This window comes from Rhinoraja longicauda, chromosome 30, assembly GCF_053455715.1.
Source record: "Rhinoraja longicauda isolate Sanriku21f chromosome 30, sRhiLon1.1, whole genome shotgun sequence".
NCBI classification, from domain to species: domain Eukaryota; kingdom Metazoa; phylum Chordata; class Chondrichthyes; order Rajiformes; family Arhynchobatidae; genus Rhinoraja; species Rhinoraja longicauda.
The window spans coordinates 29,837,801-29,858,896 of record NC_135982.1 but is presented as its reverse complement, the minus strand read 5'-3'; the positions used below and the strand labels follow the sequence as shown (position 1 = coordinate 29,858,896).

The 21,096-nt window shown below is 41.8% G+C and overlaps 1 protein-coding gene across 1 annotated transcript in view; it reads left to right on the top strand.

Annotated features, from left to right (window-relative positions):
• wnt4 (wingless-type MMTV integration site family, member 4) overlaps positions 1–18,577 on the top strand; it is a 44,693-nt gene extending 26,116 nt beyond the window's left edge. The window contains exons 3-5 of the mRNA XM_078425544.1: positions 6,190–6,321; positions 8,820–8,962; positions 14,582–18,577. Of these exons, the coding sequence (XP_078281670.1) occupies positions 6,190–6,321; positions 8,820–8,962; positions 14,582–15,049 (743 nt within the window). The 3' untranslated portion in view covers positions 15,050–18,577. The remainder of the gene's footprint in view (positions 1–6,189; positions 6,322–8,819; positions 8,963–14,581) is intronic.
• Positions 18,578–21,096: the final 2,519 nt, after the last annotated feature.

Sequence of the window (21,096 nt, the reverse complement as noted above, 5' to 3'; positions counted from 1 at the left end):
ATCCATGGTCTCCACAGATGCTGCCTGACCCGCTGAGTTACTCCAACACTCTGCGTTCTACCCTTCCTTCATTCGTTTGGTGATGATCTCAAAATTATCCAATCTAGATACCACACAATGACATATAAATAAATCAGGTTCATGCACGTTAGGAGATAGCTTCATTCCTGGCTTCAGGGAGTAACTTCTTCAAGTGAACAAATACAAAAGCAGCAAATAGCCATGTTATAGAGTGATACAGCATGGAAACAGGCCCTTCGGCCCAACTTGCCCACACCAGCCAACATGTCCCATCTACACTAGTCCTAACTGTTGTGAGAGGGCAGGGGGTTTCAACTTTAAGCTTTCCTCTTCGAGTCAACAAAATAATTTTTATGCAACTTTCCTTGAGTTCAGGGAGGTGTGGATTCTAAATAAAAAGATAAAGAATGCATCTGTCACATGCACAAATGCTGAAAGAGGTAGATAACGAGATGGGTTTTGTAACCACATGGCTTTAAGGTGGGGTCATAGTGACCTTGGCTCATTCCCTCCGGATATTCGTTCCTCTCCAGTTGTACGGATGATCCTTGTTTCCCCTCGTACATCATCCCACCAAATGAGAAAGCTATCCAAATGCATGGTCATTGCTGCTATTGTGGATCATTTTTGATTTGTCTCCGCTCAATCTTTGTAGATCCCCAACTTCCGTTCTTTCCAGCATCTTAGATGGCTGACTCAGAGCAGGATATGTTCTTGTACTCGCGTGCATCACCAATCTATTGGACAGTGGTGTCAGGAGAGGGATCACTGATGAGGTTCACCCAATCACTACAAAGTGCTTTTCTTCACTGGACTAGCTGTATTGGAGTGATGAATAAAACTATGACTGTTCTATTTCCCTCTACAGCTTGGGGCGTTGAGCCCATATGTAACACTGTTATTGTCATCCCCTCAATTAAGCTAACTAAGTGCAGATTGATATACCCTGATATGTACAACACCTGGCAGGGAATTTACCAGCCAAACCATTGAGGGTTCTTATTCATATCTAACTGAATAATAACAGTCATCGTGGCAAATCGTGCTGTAATTTATATTCACAGTACCCACTTAACAGTAGATTTCTTACTTCCTGTCTCATATTTCCAAATGCTAATTTGTTAATTAGTTGTATATGCGACACTTTCTCACTTCATTAATCATCATCATCTAGACCAGCCACTCTAAATCCACTCTGCAAACTCTGATTTCTGGCAAAAAAAATATATTTTAACACTATTACTTTTGTGCACCACAGTCCATTTGCGCTTTAAATTTATACCTGTCGTTGAAAGAATATTTCTAAGTACCGCAGAATGAATTCGGAGATGCAGTGGACGCACACTTGTTTTGAATCTGCCTTTGTCTGCTCATATTTAGGGTGCTGTGTAAAGTGAGGTCGATCAGTTTGATTTCCAGATCCTAGAAAGTACGAAGATGCTCACATTCAACACTAATTCAGTCCAATGGGCTAATCATATCCAGAGGTGTTAGGCTGAGTGTTGTACATGTCACATTTATTGCAAATGGGATGAGGGTACATTTTGAGGTCAGGGTGGAGGTAGTTTTGTTCAGTATGCAATTGACCTCAGAGTCTTGATATTTCTGTGGGTGTTTGAAATGAAATAGGAACAAAAGTTCCCAATAAAAAAAGGTGTTAAGGAAAATGTAACAGCTCAGTTACTGTGGCTGTCATGTAAGAAATTGCTGAAATTAATGTTTCACTTGAGTTGAAAAAATAAAGCAAATCATGAAGAAAAGTATCTTTGCTTTAGCAGGTACCTCCGAGAACGTTCTCTAATAATACTCAGAATCCCATTATTGCTGAAGTCTGTACTGGTCTATCATGGAGTGGATCTCACAGAGACAGAATGAAGCATTCTTAGTAACTTCATTTCTGGCTGCTGTATGTTCTCCAGGGACCACGGAAGGTCTACTTGGGGCAGAGATGGCATTATACTACTTTGCTGGTCTTTGTAGCATTTTCATTCAGTTAAGTACCCGGAAAACATGTTTGTTGACATCCAGCAGTGAAGTCTGTGCTTCTGACTAGCCCAGTGCTGCCCATCAATCAGTAAGACGTGTTTTAGTGGGGCTCAGAACAGCCAGAAGTATCAGAGACATCTTCTTCACAATCCTGCTCATTTTGCTGAGGTTTAGAGTCATAGAGTCACAGAGTCATACAGCATGGAAACAGGCTCGTCGGCCCAACTTGCCCACACCAGCCAACGTGTCCCAGCAACACTAGTCCCACCTGCCTGCGTTTGGTCCATATCCCTCCAAACCTGTCCTATCCATGTGCCTGTCTGTTTCTTAAACATTGGAGTAGTCCCAGCCTCGACTACTTCCTCTTGCAGCTTGTTCCATACACCCACCACCCTTGGTGTGAAAAGGATTCCCTCGCTTGCAATTGAATCTTTTCCCCTTCACCTTAAACCTATGTCCTCTGGTCCATGATTTCACTATGGGCAAGAGACTCTGTGCATCTACCCAATGTATTCCTCTCATGATTTTATACACCTCTATAAGATCCCCCGTCATTCTCCTGCACTCCAAGGAATAGAGTCCCAGCCTTTTCAACCACTCACTGTACCTCAGACTCTTGAGTCCTGGTAACATCTTCATACTCTTTCCAGCTTGACAACATCTTTCCTATAACATGGTGCCCAGAACTGAACACAATACGCTAAATGCAGCCTCACAAACATCTTATACAACTGCAACATGACCTCACAACTTCTATACTCAATACTCTGACTGGTGAAGGCCAAAGTGCCAAAAGCCTTTTTGACCACCTTATCTACTTGCGGCTCCACCTTCAAGGAACTATATACCCGCACTCCTCTGCTCTATAATACTCCCCAGAGCATTACCATTAACTGTGTAGATCAGCAACTGAACTATTCTATCAACAACTAGAGAGCGGTCCTGAGCTACTATCTACCTCATCCGAGACCCTCAGTCTAACTCTAATCGGACCTTACTGGACTTTATCTTGCCCTTGATCATGTATCTGTACACTGCGGATGGTTTAATTGTAATGATGTATTGTCTTTGTAGCTCGTAACAAAAACCTTTCACTGTACCTCGGCACACAGGACAATAAACTAAACTGATACAAAATACCTTCAACTCTTGATTGAGAATGGCCAGTTTAGCAATGGAAATAAATTACTGGCAGTGTCCATGAAACAGAGTTCAGGAGAGAGATAGAGGTAAACACGAGAGAAAACATTGATGGCAGGGTTTTGCATTCCACATTGAAAAGGAACATTGCCATCTGTATAAGGAAAAGTTGCCTCATATTGCTGTTATACATTATTATTCATAACATTTGTGTGTTTTCTTTTTTTTCTAGAACAATATTTATTAAGAGAAATGGTTATATCTGTAACAGTTTATTGCTCTGGTTAGAAATGACTAGAATTAACTGAGGCCAGAGAACAATGTTAAAAAGAGATAAATTCCCTCTGGGAATAAGTAATACTTTTTGTTGGAAAAAGCTTTAATTAAAATGGAGCAATCCAGCTGGTACATCCAATTGGTGCTAAATCACATTGGACAGTTTGTAGAATATAGTCTTCATGCTGAAACACTTAAAAGGGCCCATCATTGTAAGATCTTAGTTCCTGATATGAAGCTCTTGAAAAACCTAGAGGTTAGAAACTCTCATCCACTGATCTGGCTCTGAAGTGAATGCGTTGACCTCAGCTCTGATGGTCATCCAACTGCTCCGGTTGGCTTCAGCAACTCTGGGTGTGAGAAGGGAAAATGAGCCAGGATTTCCACTGAGCCTCGGTGGGAAACGTGTGTGTGTGTGGATTTCAGATGAGGGCAGGGTTTGTGTCAGCCAGCTGTACTGCCAACATACCCACTCCTCCCAAACCTACAAATGAACAAGGAAAAGGAAGCTCTTTGAGCTGTTGCCCAGCAAGCCCAGTGCTTATCAGAGAGAAGGAAAGGAAATATGAGGATTAAAATAAATCTATTTGCAGTGTTCAAAGCAGATAAACAGTCTGAAATTTGGTAATAAGAAACCTCAGTTCTGGTTTAATAAGATTACAGTTCTGTTATTAGCATGGAACTGCCTCATTCTTAGCTATCATCTCATGGCTTAATCAGCTTCACGTTCTTACCCACCAGCCATTAAAGTAACATGATCTGAAACAGTGGTGATCTTTGTCGGCCCATCGGTTACTGATCAGTAAAAGAGTAGATGGCTTTATTTATGGGGTTTGTTTTGCAGTCGGTAATGGTCTTAGACCAGTTTGGAAGGAATCGAGTGGCAGGGAGTTGATGGGGATGTTGAGGAGGGGGGAAACTGGGGCTGGGATCACAGCATCAGGAGAACTCTGCATAATGCTTTCTATAAATAGTCTGCAAGTAAACACCAGACAATTAACTGTTAATCAAGCCAAAGATTGTGTAGAAACGGGTGCTACTAGAAACCCACTCATAGCTTTTAAAACAAGTCTGAAGTTCAACTGGCTTAACATTATTTCCTGCAGCAGTCTTGTATGATGAGACTCTCAGATTTTGAGTGGTTTTAAAGTTCTGATCACATTGATTCTATTGTGACCATTATGCATCCAAAATCACCTTGCCTTAATCAAATAAATAGGCCACTAGAACTGAGAAAAAACACAGAAATATTATTTAACAACAAGATAGCTCTCAAACAGTGTGTGTAAATGTCAGAAATAAGGACAAAAAAATCTGTGGATACTCAACAGTTCAGGCAGTGACTGTGGAGAGAGAAATAGAGGTAAGGTTTCAAACTGATGATCCTTCAACTGGAGAAGTGAGCAATGAGGATGAATAGTCCGTTCATTGTGAAGGCTTTATTAAGGTGAGGGCATTAGGAACCTTGTGCTGGTTTTGACTGGGAAGCGAGGGGGTGAGGGTTGAAGTGAAGGAAAGAGGGGGAAGGTAGTTGAGAGATCTGTCCGACAAGAAAGAGGGAAGTCAAGATTAAAGAGTAAAGGAGACATCCCAGAAACACTGGTGGGGGAAATATTATCATCGGAACAGATAGTTAATAGGTTCCAGGAGCACAATTATGCCATTCGGCCCATCAAGTCTACTCCACCATTCAATCATGGCTGTTCTATCTCTCCCTCTCAACCCCATTCTCCTGCCTTCTCCCCATAACCCCTGACATGTATACTAATCATAGAAACATAGAAAATAGGTGCAGGAGGAGGCCATTCGGCCCTTCGAGCCAGCACCGCCATTCATTGTGATCATGGCTGATCATCCCCAATCAATAACCCGTGCCTGCCTTCTCCCCATATCCCTCGATTCCACTAGCCCCTAGAGCTCTATCTAACTCTCTCTTAAATCCATCCAGTGATTTGGCTTCCACTGCCCTCTATGGCAGAGAATTCCACAAATTCACAACTCTCTGGGTGAAAAAGCTTTTTCTCACCTCTGTTTTAAATGGCCTCCCCTTTATTCTAAGACTGTGTCCCTTGGTTTTGGACTCGCCCAACATTGGGAACATTTTTCCTGCATTTAGCTTGTCCAGTCCTTTTATAATTTTATATGTCTCTATAAGATCCTCTCTCATCCTTCTAAACTCCAGAGAATACAAGCCTAGTCTTTTCAATCTTTCCTCATATGACAGTCCCGCCATCCCAGGGATCAATCTCGTGAACCTACGCTGCACTGCCTCAATTACAAGGATGTCTTTCATAAGATTCATAAAATCATGAATATATCTGTCTCTGCCTTAGAAATATGCATTGACTTGGCTTCCACAGATTCATCACCCTCTGACTAAAGAAATTCCTCCTCTTCTCCTTTCTAAAAGTATGTCTCTTATTCTAAGGCTATAGCCTTTAGTCCCAGACTCTCCCACTAATGGAAACATCCTCTCCACATCCACTCTATCCAGGCCATTCACTATTCAGAAATGACAGAGAAGGGGAAATTGGGGGAATTTTCCATTAAATGCCAGGACCCATGCACTTAGCTTGCTCCGAAATTGAAATCTAACTGGACACCTTGCACCAGCATAAGTCTACAACACTTCTGGGTTGACTATGAAACAGAAGCCAGTCATGTTACTTAGTTCCGCCTATGTATGTCCGCACTGTGCCGGCACTGCTACATCCTGTGTGTGTCTTCAATGCAGTTAAATAACCAGTGTCATATCTTTGAATGCAGGAACAAGAGAAGCAGCCTTTGTGTATGCAATCTCCTCCGCCGGAGTGGCCTTTGCAGTTACTCGTGCCTGTAGCAGTGGAGAGCTGGAGAAGTGTGGCTGTGATCGGACGGTTCATGGAGTGAGCCCTGATGGTAATTCCTAACATTTTGCTTCACGTGGGGACTGCCTGGATAGTGACACCACATACCCGTCACCTGGAAAGACCTGTGTTCTGAACGGGCAGGCAGGGACTCTATTCCCTGGAGCGCAGGAGCCTGAGGGGTGATCTTATAGAGGTGCATAAAATCATGAGAGGAATAGATCAGGTAGACGCACAGAGTCTCTTGCCAAGAGTAGGGGAATCAAGAACCAAAGGGCATTAGTTTAAGGTGAAGGGGGAAAGATTTAATAGGAATCTGAAGGGTAACGTTTTCACACAAATGGTGGTGGGTGTGTGGGTCGAGCAGCCAGACGAGGTAGTTAAGGCAGGGACTATCGCAATATTTAAGAAGCAGTTAGATGGGTACATGGATAGAATAGGTTTAGAAGGATATGGGCCAAATGCAGGCAGGTGGGACTAGTGTAGATAGGACAAGGTGGTTGGTGTGGGGAAGTTGGGCCAAAGGACTTGTTTCCACACTGTATGACTCTACCACTCGATGACCATGACTGGAGAAGGGGAGGGTCTCGTTTGTTTTGAGAAGTCTGCTTTCACCAATTTCAATCTAGGTGTGCATTTCAAATTACCGTTAATCAGGAACAATCTAACAGGTCTAGCAACAGTTGGGGATTTTCTGTTTTGAATTTAAGATTTCCAGCATCTGTAGTATTTTGTTTTGTGACCATAATCTGGTATTAATTGACGGTCTAATTCAGAGGCAGTGGAATGGCTGGTATGAACAAAATCACGTATAGTTCACCCTTTCCTCAGGTTGAGCGAGACCTGTGGTTAGAAGAAAGGTTTGGAGCCACTCATGTTCTAACTTTTGGTCTGACAGTGTTTGATGATGATACTCAATGCCTGAGAGAGAAAACAGCTCGCTTTCCAGTGCTAATATTCATTGTGAATGAACACGCAAGAAAATTCCCTTTCTTGTGCTTTATCATCATTAAGTATTTTGTATTTGAAACAGAGAGAAACCAACAGGTAGAGTAAGGAGTAAGGTTCACAGTAATCACCAAGGTATATTCCCCCTCTTTCCAACCCCTCAGTCTCTGAGATGCAACTTTCTTCCACTGTTACTCTTCAGTTAGGAGTCTTGAGTATTTACGATGCATTTGGGACACTATTAAATGCTTGAAGAGGGAGGTTCAAACATATCCTCTTCCTCTTAATTCCTACATGCCCAATGAATGTATGGTACGACTCACCAGCCATGCTTTATAAGACCAGCTTCCTCTTAGAAATCCTGAGCAACTGTAACTTGAAACAACTGCTTTAGACTAAAATCAGTCCTCTCTGCCTGTTTTAGGGAATGAACGAGCCATTTAATGCAAGTACAAACATCTTGTGGTATTTGTGAAAATGTGTATTTGATTGGCATCTCTTTTGTATTTTACAATTATCCAAAAATGTGCAGTTTTGATCATGTTTTTTTTTTCCCTGAGGGTGGTATTAATCTATCGGCTTTAATTCAGGTCAGCTGCCTGGAATCTGTTCAGATAGTTAGGCTAGACAGCTACTATAGATGGTGAGGAGAAAGAAAGAAATGTTTATCACTTAAAACCCCAGTCAAAGTCAAGATGAGGGACATCTCGTCGATCGTGTGATTAAAACCAGCAGCTGAAGTGAACTCCAGGCACGCTATAAATCTACTTAGTTGATTAAGCAAATGAAAACATTCCCTCTTGGAAATGGAGAGCTATTAAAAAAAGTTAAAGGAACCAAATAAAACGCAGCATTGTTTTTTGCTTTGCTGAAGTTGTGTGAAAAGGCAATTGATCAGTAATTTGACTCCTCGGTACATCAGGAACCAGAAAGTGTAAATATGGTTGCTCATTTTATTGTGCATGCTGTAAAAACAGCCCAGGAACCATTAAACAAGTATCACTGCAACATTTAGAAATTGGCGGGTATATTTGGGAGTCTGCCGTTTACTGTTGCTGTTATCAAATTGCTTTTCTATTGCTTGAAGAATATCACAATGTACGATTTAACCCTTTCCACCGTGCAATAAGGGCAGGAGTAATGATGAGAGGGGTGGAGGGAAGGATTTTTGTAGAGGATACATCGCTACTTAATTTACATTTTGATCCAAAATGGGCAGTCGCAGTTTTCTAAAGCTTGTTCCTTGAGAATTCAGCGAGGAATTTCCAACAACTTTTCTCAAGGTTTAGTTTATATTCCTCTTGCATCCCACGAGGCAACGTAACCAGGATTTCAGAATGGCACGAGGTTAAAAAGCCATTTGGATAGGGAGAACTTGATAAACTTGGAAGAATTCTGATATGTCACGTATATTGCACAGCGTATCAATGTCCTTATGAACAGAGAATTTGAAAACATTGATTATAAAAATTAATGTGGAACTATTAATTAGCAAAAATGAGAAAGAATATTCCTTGCATAACTCAACTTGGGTTACTTTCTATGAATTAGATAAAGATAAAGTTTTATTCCAATTATTTTTTTTATTACTGTTGTACATAGGTTTTCAATGGTCAGGCTGTTCCGATAACATTGCCTACGGTGTGGCCTTTTCCCAGTCTTTTGTGGATGTAAGGGAACGAAGCAAAGGAGCTTCTTCCAGCAGGCCACTGATGAACCTGCACAACAACGAAGCAGGAAGGAAGGTATGTGATCTATGATCCTAAATCCCCAATACCAACAAGCTTAAACCTTGTGACTTTAAAAGTTGGAGTAACTCAGCGGGTCAGACAGCATCTCGGGAGAAAAGGATGCGTTCCAGGTCAAGACCCTTCTTCAGATTAGACATCTCTGTCACTTTATTGAATTAATGATTCTTTTCCTATCAAGAAAGACTGGATAGACTCGGCTTGTACTCGCTGGAATTTAGAAGATTGAGGGGGGATCTTATAGAAACGTACAAAATTCTTAAGGGGTTGGACAGGCTAGATGCAGGAAGATTGTTCCCTATGTTGGGGAAGTCCAGAACAAGGGGTCACAGTTTAAGGATAAGGGGGAAGTCTTTTAGGACCGAGATGAGAAAGTTTTTTTTCACACAGAGAGTGGTAAATCTGTGGAATTCTCTGCCGCAGAAGATAGTTGAGGCCAGTTCATTGGCTATATTTAAGAGGGAGTTAGATGTGGCCCATTGTGGCTAAAGGGATCAGGGGGTATGGAGAGAAGGCAGGTACAGGATACTGAGTTGGATGATCAGCCATGATCATTTTGAATGGCGGTGCAGGCTCGAAGGGCCGAGTGGCCTACTCCTGCACCTATTTTCTATGTTTCTAGGTTTCTATTCTTTTCGTACTTTCCACTCGTCACTTTAATTTCATGTTTCATGTATCTCATTGTGTTTTATTGCTGTAACCAAACCAATAATGTCCTTCCTGGGATAAATAATGTTCTATTGTATCGTGTTGTATAACAAGTTGACTTTGGGAAAATATAGATAATTTTCAGGAAAATAAGGGTGATATGGATGGCTGATTAATACTGTGGAATTAAGTTGCCAATTCCTGACAATATTTATTAATTAGAGTAATAACTAGGCTCCTACTTGTAATCCTTAAGACATTAAGATATTTTCCCAGATCAAGGCATAATTGCTTAACATTGCATACATTATGATTTTCAACCATATGCCTGAGCTGTGGAGCAGCATGAGCTAAACATGTTAGAGGAATACTAGGTGGCATTGGAGATTCTTCCTCAATTTAATTTGAGTAAATTGTATCTTCTATCCCCTTCCCCTTCTCCCACCCCCACTCCCTTTGTTTCATCTTGCCTGGCTCTTAGTCGTTCAAAATATTGTTTATTGGTTGGTTTATTATTTTGTTTATTATTGTCACATTTACTGAGGTACAGTGAAAAGCTTTTTTGCTGCGTGCTATCCAGTCAGTGAAAAGATTATATATGATTAAAATCGAGCAGTCGACAGTGTATAGATACAGGATAAAGGGAATAGCGTTTAGTGCGAGACAAAGCCCAGTAAGGCCTGATTAAAGATAGTTTGAGGGTCTCCAATGAGGTAGGTGACTGGTCATGACCGCTCTCTAGTTGGTGATAAGATGGTTCAGTTGCCTGACAACAGCTGGGAAGAAACTGACCCTGAATCTGGAGGTGTGCATATTCAAACTTGTGTACCTCTTGCCTGATGTCAGAGGGGAGAATGTAAATGTAAAATGTAAATGTAAAAAACCTTTATTGTCACTACACAATAGAGGCAATAGGGCAATTTTCAGTGGCCACAATAGAAGAGGAAGTGACTGGGGTGAGACTGGTCCTTGATGATGCTGCTGGCCTGGCTGAGGCAAAGTGAGGTGCTGATGGAGTCACTGGAAGGGAGGTTGGTTTGTGTGATGGTCTGGGCTACGTCCACAATTCTCTGCGATTTATTGCAGTCTTGGATGGAACTGTTCCCAGATATTGATGAGATATTGCTGTTTTAAAAATCAGGAGAAGCATGCCTGTGTTTTTTCTCTCTCCTCATCAAAATGTGTGGAGATAAATGATGGAATTGTGCTGTCAGCTGGTTTACTACAGGTTAACATGCAAGCCTGAGACATTCATTGCTGGATAAGCATGCTGAGGTATTGGGCTCTGTTTTAATAAAAAGGCTTTCACTCGAGGCATGAATACTGACATAACCTCCCCCACATTACGCTCTCCCATCTCCTCAAGCAAGACTAGTGTTGGAATCACAGCAACGTGATTGCACATCTGAACTTGCAAGCCCAAAGTGATGGCCCATGGTCACGTATTGGAGGGGTGGTGCATCTGAATTATGGATATAACGTCATTGTGGCATTTTGACATCTAATCTACAGACAAAGTCATAACATCTAGTGTTATGTAGTCTACTTCCCTTACTTCAATGTCACATAGCTCAAATTATCTGACCATTACAACACCAAATTCTCACTTTGCTGTGATGTTTACATTGTTCTACTGGAAGTGTTGAATAATTCAATATTCCTAGTACAAACAACAACTGAAATGTTAAATATAGACAATATCTGCCAAATCCTAAATCAGGGGAGTAATCTGATATCCATTCATTTTTATTATCCAATAAATTCTGTAAACAATGTGTTGATTGCCTAACATTTAGCTACATTATCACTGTTCAAAATGTTCATCGCTTGTTTAATATTTGCTGATATTAATCATGTGATGTTTATAATGTTAAAATAAGATATTTTTGACAAAATATGATTATGCCTCAACTCCTTTGTTTTAACAAGGTACTCCACATTTTCAACTTGAAAATGTCTGGGTTTTGGTTTCAAGCAATCTTTGTGTTTTAGATAAAGGTTATGGAGTAATAGACAACATGGATACAAACTATTTGGCCCTCTGAGACCAACCTGCCGACTAAATCCCCATCCACACTACGCTGTCCACACTAATCTCATTTCATTCGCCCCAAATATCTTTCAACCTCCCTTGCACCTCACCTCCCCCCACCCCACCCTCACTAAGATTCTACAGTTCACGTACGTACTAGGGGCAATTTTCAGTGGCCAATTGCAAGATTAATGATCATCTTGAATATGCATAAGAAGTTATTGCTTTGCCAGGCATTCATTGTGATAGACCCCCTAGGGTTGCCAACTGTCCCGTATTAACCAGGACATCCCGTATTTTGGGCGAAATCGGCTTGTCCCGTACGGGACCGCCCTTGTCCCATATCAGGCCCGGGGGGCGTTATAGGCCCGGACGCTGTAGGCCTGGACAGTGTAGGTCCGGACAGTGTAGTAAGAAAAAAACTGCAGATGCTGGTTAAAATCTGTGTCTACCTTCTGGACAGTGTAGGTGCGGACAGTGTAGGTCCAGTGACCCGGGCGCCGCCTAACGGAGGTTGTGTAGCAACCCGCCTCTCGGCCCGGGCGGCCGCCATTGGTGGAGCGGGAGCACGTGGCCGCTGGCTGGGTGAGGTCACGTGGGGCGCGGGGCGGTGATGTCACCTTGTTCCGTATTTGGGAGTGAGATATTTGGCACCCCTAAGACCCCCCCAAAAATGAAATATGACAGTCAGCTCAACCCTAGTCTTGTCCCAATTTGATTTAACCTGCAGAACATGAATCTGGTCTTTTAGACAATAGGCAATGGACAATTGACAATAGGTGCAGGAGTAGGCCAATCGGCCCTTGGAGCCAGCACCGCCCCTATGTGCAGCACTTTGGTCAACGTGGGTTGTTTTTAAATGTGCTATACAAATAAAATTGACTTGACTTGACTTGATTCAATGTGATCATGGCACAATCAGTACCCCGTTCCTGCCTTCTCCCCATACCCCCTGACTCTGCTATCCTTAAGAGTTCTATCTAACTCTCTCTTGAAAGCATCCAGGGAATTGGCCTCCACTGCCTTCTGAGGCAGAGAATTCGACAGATTTACAACTCTGATTCAAAAGGTTTTTCCATCACAACTGAACAAATTGTACAAAGATTCCCTTCTACTGAATCAGCGATTCAGAAGAGCCTACATGACAGAACTGAAGGACACATTTTTTAGTTTAGTCCAGTTCAGTTTTATTATTGTCACATGTACCAAGGTCGAGTGAAAAGCCTTTTGTTGCGTGCTATCCAGTCATCGGAAAGACTATACATGATTACAGCCGAGCTGGCCAGTGTATGGGTACAGAATAAAGGGTATAATGATGAGTGCAAGATCAACTGAGAGGTCATGTCCAGTGGATGAGACATTGCATGGTTAATTTGTTCAAAGCCTGTTTCCAGCTATCTTCACATTGCAGTTCCAGAGGAAATAAGGAGATCCTGGCCCCAGATTGTGACTTCCGGAAGAGAGAGTGGGTTAACAGTGGAGATGTGTCAGAGAAGGGAGAGCTAGGGCATCGGTCAAATATACGTGCATGAAGGATTAGTATCTTCAGGGTCAACCTGAGTCATTGGTGGCAGGAACCTGATCTTTACAACCTTTCCAATCTGATCACCACCGTTCCAAGATGGTGCCCAACCCAGGTGACTATTTGCGTGCCAGCCACAGAAGCAGATCTGCAATCACACATTGCAATCGTGCCACATTCTTAAATCTCTACTCCTACAGCAACATTTCTTTACCTTGTTCACTTATGATGTATCTGTACACTGTAAATGGCTTGATTGTAATGACGTATTGTCTTTCCGCTGACTGGTTAGCACGGAACAAATGCTTTTCACTGTACCTCGGTACACGTGACAATAAACTAAACTGAGCTGAACTGGTAATCACCTGCTGAGGGTTGATGGTGAGGATATTCAGTTCTCATTGAGGTGACATTGATGGAGTAATGCTGAGGTGGCAGTTGGGCCAAAGTAAGATAAATACCCTAATTCTTAAATTAAAGGCACTTACCCACAGGAGATTCCAAATGACGTACCATGGTTCACACCTGATCGGACAGGGCCCATTAAGTATTACCAAAGCAAGCTTCATAATCATGATTAAAGCTAGATTGTGCTTGAGTGTCCACTGAATTTGCTGGAAGCAGTGTTCCGAACGTGTGCAATGGACGCTGGACACCACTGTCACATCTAGGTGCCTCTGTGCATAAACACATCAGATACAAGGAAGATGAAGAAATTTCACAACTTTATGGAAATGCCATTTCTCCTCATCCTTCCCAGTACGTTCCCCATGGTCTACCACAATTTTTTATTCACAATTACTGCTTCCTCCAAGTCTCATTCAGTCATTCTCTTTCCTTCTGAATGATACCCACTTTGTTCCCTTATTCTCTCCCCACTCTCTGTTCTTCCCCACGGTCACTACACTAATTGCAAAGAATCCCCTCTCAACTCGATTCCAAAGTTTCTTCTGAACCTACCTCCTTATTTGGCAGGTCCTTCCCAAACCTACACTCACTATCCGAGTCTTTCCCCCTCTCTGATTATTTCATCTCACTTATGTCGTTCAGAGTATGCTAACATTTGTAATAACAGCCACAGAACTTAGTTCCCACCTTATGTCAAGTTTGGAAAAAGTCCATAATTGAAAACACATTTCGAGTTGGTATCGTGTAAACGTTCCTCCACAGCAGAATGTGCAAAGAATTAAGTAGCATTAAAAACTCCCCATCAAAGAGACACCATCCCTTCAAGGATGCAGCTGTTTCCAGACTCGGTCATGGTTGTGCTGTTCAAACAAACAACTGAACCCTGATCTGTTCAAATACAACTGTGACACATTAACAATATTGTGTGCTGTACCACATCAAGCCCTGAAGATGTTTAGCCTCGGTTATTTTTCTACAACGTCTAACTACACATTCCTCTTTGTAGGTCATTTTGAACAACATGAGGGTGGAATGTAAATGTCACGGCGTTTCTGGGTCCTGTGAGGTGAAGACTTGCTGGAAAGCCATGCCCCCGTTCAGGAAAGTGGGCAACGTGCTGAAGGAGAAGTTTGATGGAGCCACAGAAGTCGAGCAGAGGAAAATTGGTTCCACAAAAGTCTTGGTCCCCAAGAATTCACAGTTCAAGCCGCACACAGACGAGGACCTTGTTTACCTCGACTCAAGCCCAGATTTCTGTGACCATGACCTTAAGAGCGGGGTTCTCGGGACGTCTGGACGTCAGTGCAATAAGACGTCCAAGGCGATTGACGGGTGTGAGCTGATGTGTTGTGGCCGCAGCTTCAATACAGAGGAGGTGGAGATTGTGGAAAGGTGCAGTTGTAAATTCCACTGGTGCTGTTTTGTTAAGTGCAAGCAGTGCCACAGAGTGGTGGAGATGCATACGTGCCGGTGATGAGGCCTGGCACACATAAGCCCAGGCAAATCCAGGTCAATGCCCGCTAACACGGGGACTAGAACACTACAGCAATTCCAAGAAGACAGATAGAGAGAAAACATTATTTAAACAGTCCCAACGGATCCTTGTTTTATTATTTTTATTTATTGCTGACTAACAAAGATCTGGAGGTACTTCCCCATCGACTGTTAGTACTCCGGCTGAACAACCCTCTCTGTTACTGATGCTGCTTAAGTGGAACAAGGGGCAGAAGATGGTCCAGTTTGACATTGGTATATTGCACAGACTGGTTCTGGTATGGATACCTCTACAGTTGTACAGTGCTCTCTTACGGGCATATCTGGCATAGAACTCAATACCTCTCCAAATCTCCATTACAGCCTTCCGTTCTCTGGTCATACATGTTACCCTTATCTACAGCTGCCAGCAGTGCCTCTCATTGATTGCCCAGCCTAACCTGACTCAAGCTGAAACCCTTCCATTTATTAACCATCCTATCGATTGTCAACCATTACAGAAAGACGTCTCTCTGAGCTCCAACGGTGTCCAGATTACTCAGAATATCAATACCTCCAAATCGTCTACATTCCAAACTCTATGTCAGTGTAAGCTTTTACATGGTCCTTAAAGCTTGCAGTGACTGGCATATCTTGACTTCCCCCACATATGAGTGCGCGTGTGTGTGATTTTGTTCTTGTAACAGAGAAGACTAGCACTATACCGTCACTAAATAATTTAGATGGTACCAATTGTAATATAATGTATAGGGATGTTGAAACAGTAAAAGACCAAATACAGAGAAAATACCCTTTATGTGCTGAATATGCACGCTGGACACACTAACAGAATGTATTATAAGTGTTCTGAATACTGCAGTTACAAAAGAGACTACATCAAGAAGAAATGAATCCTAGAAGATTCTATCTGAAATACTGCTTCTAGTATAATGTAATGCACAGTCCAGTTTAGCCTGTACAATGATACTAGTGTTCATGTAATGTTGATCATGTTATCTGGACAGAAACTTGTGCTACAGACGTTAAAGATCTAGAATCCTAATTTGATTTTTTGCAGTTGTTCTTGTGCTGGAGTTACATTCTTCCTTTGGTTTTGTATATACATGCACATCACGACAGACCAGCAAGAGATAACATCCAAAAGGACTCAATGATGACAGGAATTAGTTAAAATTCAGTCCAGGTTACGTTCTGACAGGAATTTGTTAAATGCGAAGATAGACACAAAAAGCTGGAGTAACTCAGCGGGACAGGCAGCACCTCTGGAGAGAAGGAATGGGCAAAGGTTCGAGCCAAGACCCTTTTTTAAATGCGTTCAGTAAATGCTAACCGAGTTGTTGGTGGACATAGCACTTGGCACAAAACTGCCCTCATTTGGCACATAACAAAATTGGATATTTCATTTCATGAAGGCCACAGGTGGCCAATTAGAGATGCAAAGCCCCTAGTGCTTGATGCTGATGCTCAATAATGAAAGTAGAAAAGGAGCTTCATTCCTCATTAATATCCTTGTTGTAGAAGATTACACAAGCTGATAAGATCATCAAAGTTCGATTTTGATGCTGCTGCCTTGAACTATATTTATTTTCCCCAAGATTCCAGAACATTCTTTGTCGTGTATAGACTCCGCTATTATGTTAATTATATATTGGCTCACCTCACATTTCAAATGTTTTTTCACAGTGACAGTGGGAGATGCAATTTTGCCGTGATCATTAAATGAACAGCCACCCTTCAGCAACAGCAAGGATGAAGGACCAATCAATGCAGGCAAATACAAAACACTGACTGTTGTAAAGAAAAATTCAATTTATCACGTGGTCTAACACCTGTGCAAGTTGGATTCAGATTTCATTGCAGAATCTCTTGTGACTGTGATTAGAACACAGGAACAGTTGTGGCAAGTGTTATTATAGTCCTAGAGTCATACAGCATGGAAACAGGCCCTTCGGCCCAAGAGTTGTGCAAGCTGAATAACCTCTGCCTCTTTCGAGGAAGCTGAGCAAGCCCCACTTGGAGGAGAGAAACCTTTGAGGTGCCTTCTTTGACGTTTTCACAGTTGTGAAGAGCACTGATAACGCTGATGCTGCAAACTTATTAACTATGGTACATAACTTTACTGCAACACAAATACAGGGAATACAAATTAAAAATCAGAAAGTTAGTAGCAAGAAGAAATATCAGGTGGAGTAGCTTTATTAAAAGACTAATAAAGTTGTGGAATAATTTACCATGAAAGGCCACTGAATCCAGGCAGTATATAAAAGTTTGAAGGCAATTAGATGAGGTTATGGATTACTGAAATAAATGGCCTCTTTCCTGTTCCTAAGAATGTTTTTCTCCTATATTCCCCACCCCCATCATTTTCTCTTTGGCCTGCCCTCCCTCATCCATTAAGGGTAATAATTCCCACTACGACAAGGCACCACTTCTTCCAGCCCAAGTATTCATTTGTCAGATCCACTTACATTCTTTTGCACAAGAGTGCCTGGGCTGTTACTTTAGATTACAAAGTGTCATGATGGTCTGATGAGACCTCATGGCAAAGATATCTTACATGGTACCAACTGGTTTCATAGAATACTTTTGCCAACATAGCTCTGTCAGCCATCTTTAACCTATTCATAAACCATGGAGTACAAAATTAAATACGCCACAATACTCGGAAGGGAAAAAACCTCTATATTTATATAAGGATAGTTGCTATCAAATGGACACTAAAATTAGCCTTATTGGCAATAGGGTCAAAATTAGGCTTGGTTCTCCCAACTACATGCTTTCCAATTGAATGCATGAAAGATAGCCAGGTAGGAACAGGGTCAGGCCCCAGTGTTATGCCCTCCATCTCTGAAATCAACAAATATCAACGTGCAGTGTCTTTAATAAACCAATAAATTAGGCCAGGTACCAAAGACAAGTAGCCGCCTTGATACTTTCCTTCAAAATAAGTCAGCATTTCTAGGAGAGATGGTGAGGAGACAAGCAGAACAGATTCTAATTCTGAAGGATGATGGTCACCAGAGCACATATTTTAGACATCATGTTGGTATCTGCAAAGACTGCAAGGAGCAGAGATGTCTGGGAACCATAGGGAAGAGGCAGTTGGCAAGTGGTGGTTGTTGCAAACCTGCATCAATGCCAATGGAACGGCCACAGAAAGGACTGTTTTTCTGCCTGGAAGGCAGCAGCTTCCATGGGGAGGCGAGAGAGAAAACTGAACAGAAAATGTAGTAGTAATAGTTCTGTTCTGCTATGAATAGACCAATGAAACACTGGAAAAAAAGTTGAAAATAGATTTGTATAGGAATGCCAGTGTAATCTAAATAATGTACAAATCCTAATATATTTGTTTAGACAGATTCTATGTGATTTTCAGTCTACCACATTCTTACTACAGAATGAATAAATGTGATATTTGCACTCCCTTATGAAGTCAGCCTTATTCAGATGCATCTATGTTATACACAGCTCCTGGTATTTTGAGGTCCCAGTGCCGAACATAACAAATAAAGCACTGATTGCATTTATGTTTGACAAGTAAATTATCAGGTCTGTTACTTCCTTGTATCATTCAAATAAAATTAGTATAAGTGCAGTTGGAGTCATGTGGTGCAATATTACTATGGATGGAAAGTGAGACTTATGAAGACATCATCAGTGTACCTTTCTCTGTGCCTGTAACTACAGCTTCATTGATTGCTCACTGCCAAACCGGTTGGTGCTCTATTGTTAAATCAATGTCCTTCTGGGGGTGTTGGGAATGCCCAAACTCCAAATCAGCCTTTTGCTTTAGTTTAATGTAGAGATACAGCCCATTCATCCCACCAAGAAAACCCCAGCCATCGATCACCCGTGCACTAATTCTATGTAATCCCACTTTTGCATCCTACACACTCGGGCCAATTTACAGAAGCCAATTAATCTACACATCTGCAAATCTTTGGAGTGTGGGAGGAAACTGGAACACCTGGAGGAAACCCACATGGTCACAGGGAGAAGGTACAAACTCCGCACAGACAGCACCTGTAGTCAGGATCGAACCCGGGTCTCTGGTGCTGAAGCAGTAGCTATATCACTGAGCCATGGTGCTTTCCCGTAAGGATGGTGATAGTCAAGTGGATCAGACCCACATGGCATAAAGCTGTTGCAATATGAAGTTCAAGTATGATTCCAATTCATTCTAATTGACATTGTAAACCTAAAGTGCCATCTTACACTCCAATATTCCACAACCTAACAGACAGCTGCTACTTATTCAGAACTATAAAATACAGTCAAAAAGAATGCAAGTTGCAGTTAACTCTTCTCATGATCAATGACTGCTTTGTGCAGAGGGAAGTAAATGGTCTCACATCAGGTTTGAAGTGGTTCTGAGGTAATATGTATGGTGAAGATAGACACAAAAAGCTGGAGGAACTCAGCGGGTCAGACGGCATCTCAGGAGAAAAATAGGTGAAGCTCCAGGTCAAGACCCCTCTAGAAATCTGAACCTTCACCTCGGGCTCAGTGGTACACCACTTCACTTGGACTATCCACATTATTCCACAAAGTCATGTAAGCAAGCAGGTAGGTCAGTCAGTCACTGAAGCAGGGATAATCCTCCACTACACTGAAGACTAGAAACCCCCAAATATTTTGCCAGTTTGCTGCAATCCAGGTGGTAAAGTTTTATTGATTAAAACCCCTGCGCTCATTTAGCATTCCCAATATCTTGCTTCTACCAAGTTGTGCTTATGTATGTTGGATGCAAGCAAGGAAGGTATACCTCTACAATATCAGAATAACAACAGAGGTTCCAGCCACACAACTTGGTTAAGACAGTGATCGACATTAATGCTGGTCACGTACTTGATTAAGCAAAACATATTCTGGTAATTCCTGGACAGGATATTCTACATGCCCGATCTAATGAGTGCACTATATAGATATGAGCGTCTCACATTATATATTAGGCCTCATATAAAATAAATGGATTTTTGCTCTGTAATAGTCCCAATTATAATCACTTTATACCACTTTTTTTTTGTCGAGTTTATCTCCAAAAGGAACTTTAAGAAAGTGAGTATTTATTTTGAATGCTGAGAAGAATATCAGGTAGAGGGTTGCAGCATCAGCCTACCACAACTCTGAGCTCACTGTGGTTGTGCCGTTGGTTTCTCATGAACGTCAGAGTGTGGCTGCAGCTGAGAGCCAGCATCAGCAAGGATCACTGTCAGGGCAAGAACAGAACGTGAATTCAGATCAGGTGGGAAACAACATCTGTGGCTCAAAGAGAAACCTTTGACGCTGGAACGTAATGGAAAAAAATATTGTAAAAGGGTGAAGAAGTAGATTTAAATTGTAATATAAATCCAAGGACTGAAATGAAGAAATACATGTGAACATACCAATGAACACTGGTCAGAACTGATTGCTTTAATTATCTTAAATATATAAACTTTTGCATTCTTGGGTTGTTACTGATTTGTTCAACTATTTATAATCATGCACAGAATATAAACCACCTGAATCCCTTGATGTATTTCTAAGTTTAAAGTAACCCCATGCATTCCTTTTTGTTTTACTGCCTTGTAAGAAATTCCCAGCTCGCTATTATTTATTATAATGCATATCCATTAGTAACTTGTAGTATACTTAACTACTTATTATCCAATACATCATGCATGGCAGAGAATTATAACTTGTTGAAGCAGTGAGATTGCTACCAATGACCGTGGGGAGGAGTTGAACGAGCTTGGAAGGGGGATGGGAACAAGCACACATTCTGCAATAGGAGAGGTTGGAAATGGAAGGCAGGGGATTAGTCAGCGAGTTTAGAAGGCAAAGGAACCAAAGGTTAGAAAAAAGAAAACAGAGGAGTTTGGCAGTACTTGATGGTCTATATTCCCTCGAGTCCTTGCAGTTAAGTAAGGCAGATGAATTGATGGTACCAGACACATGGATGTATAACTGTAGTGGGTTATGAAATGGCCATTCAAAACTCCTGGCAACAGAGTTGTAGACAAAATAGAAAGGGGGATGAAAGGG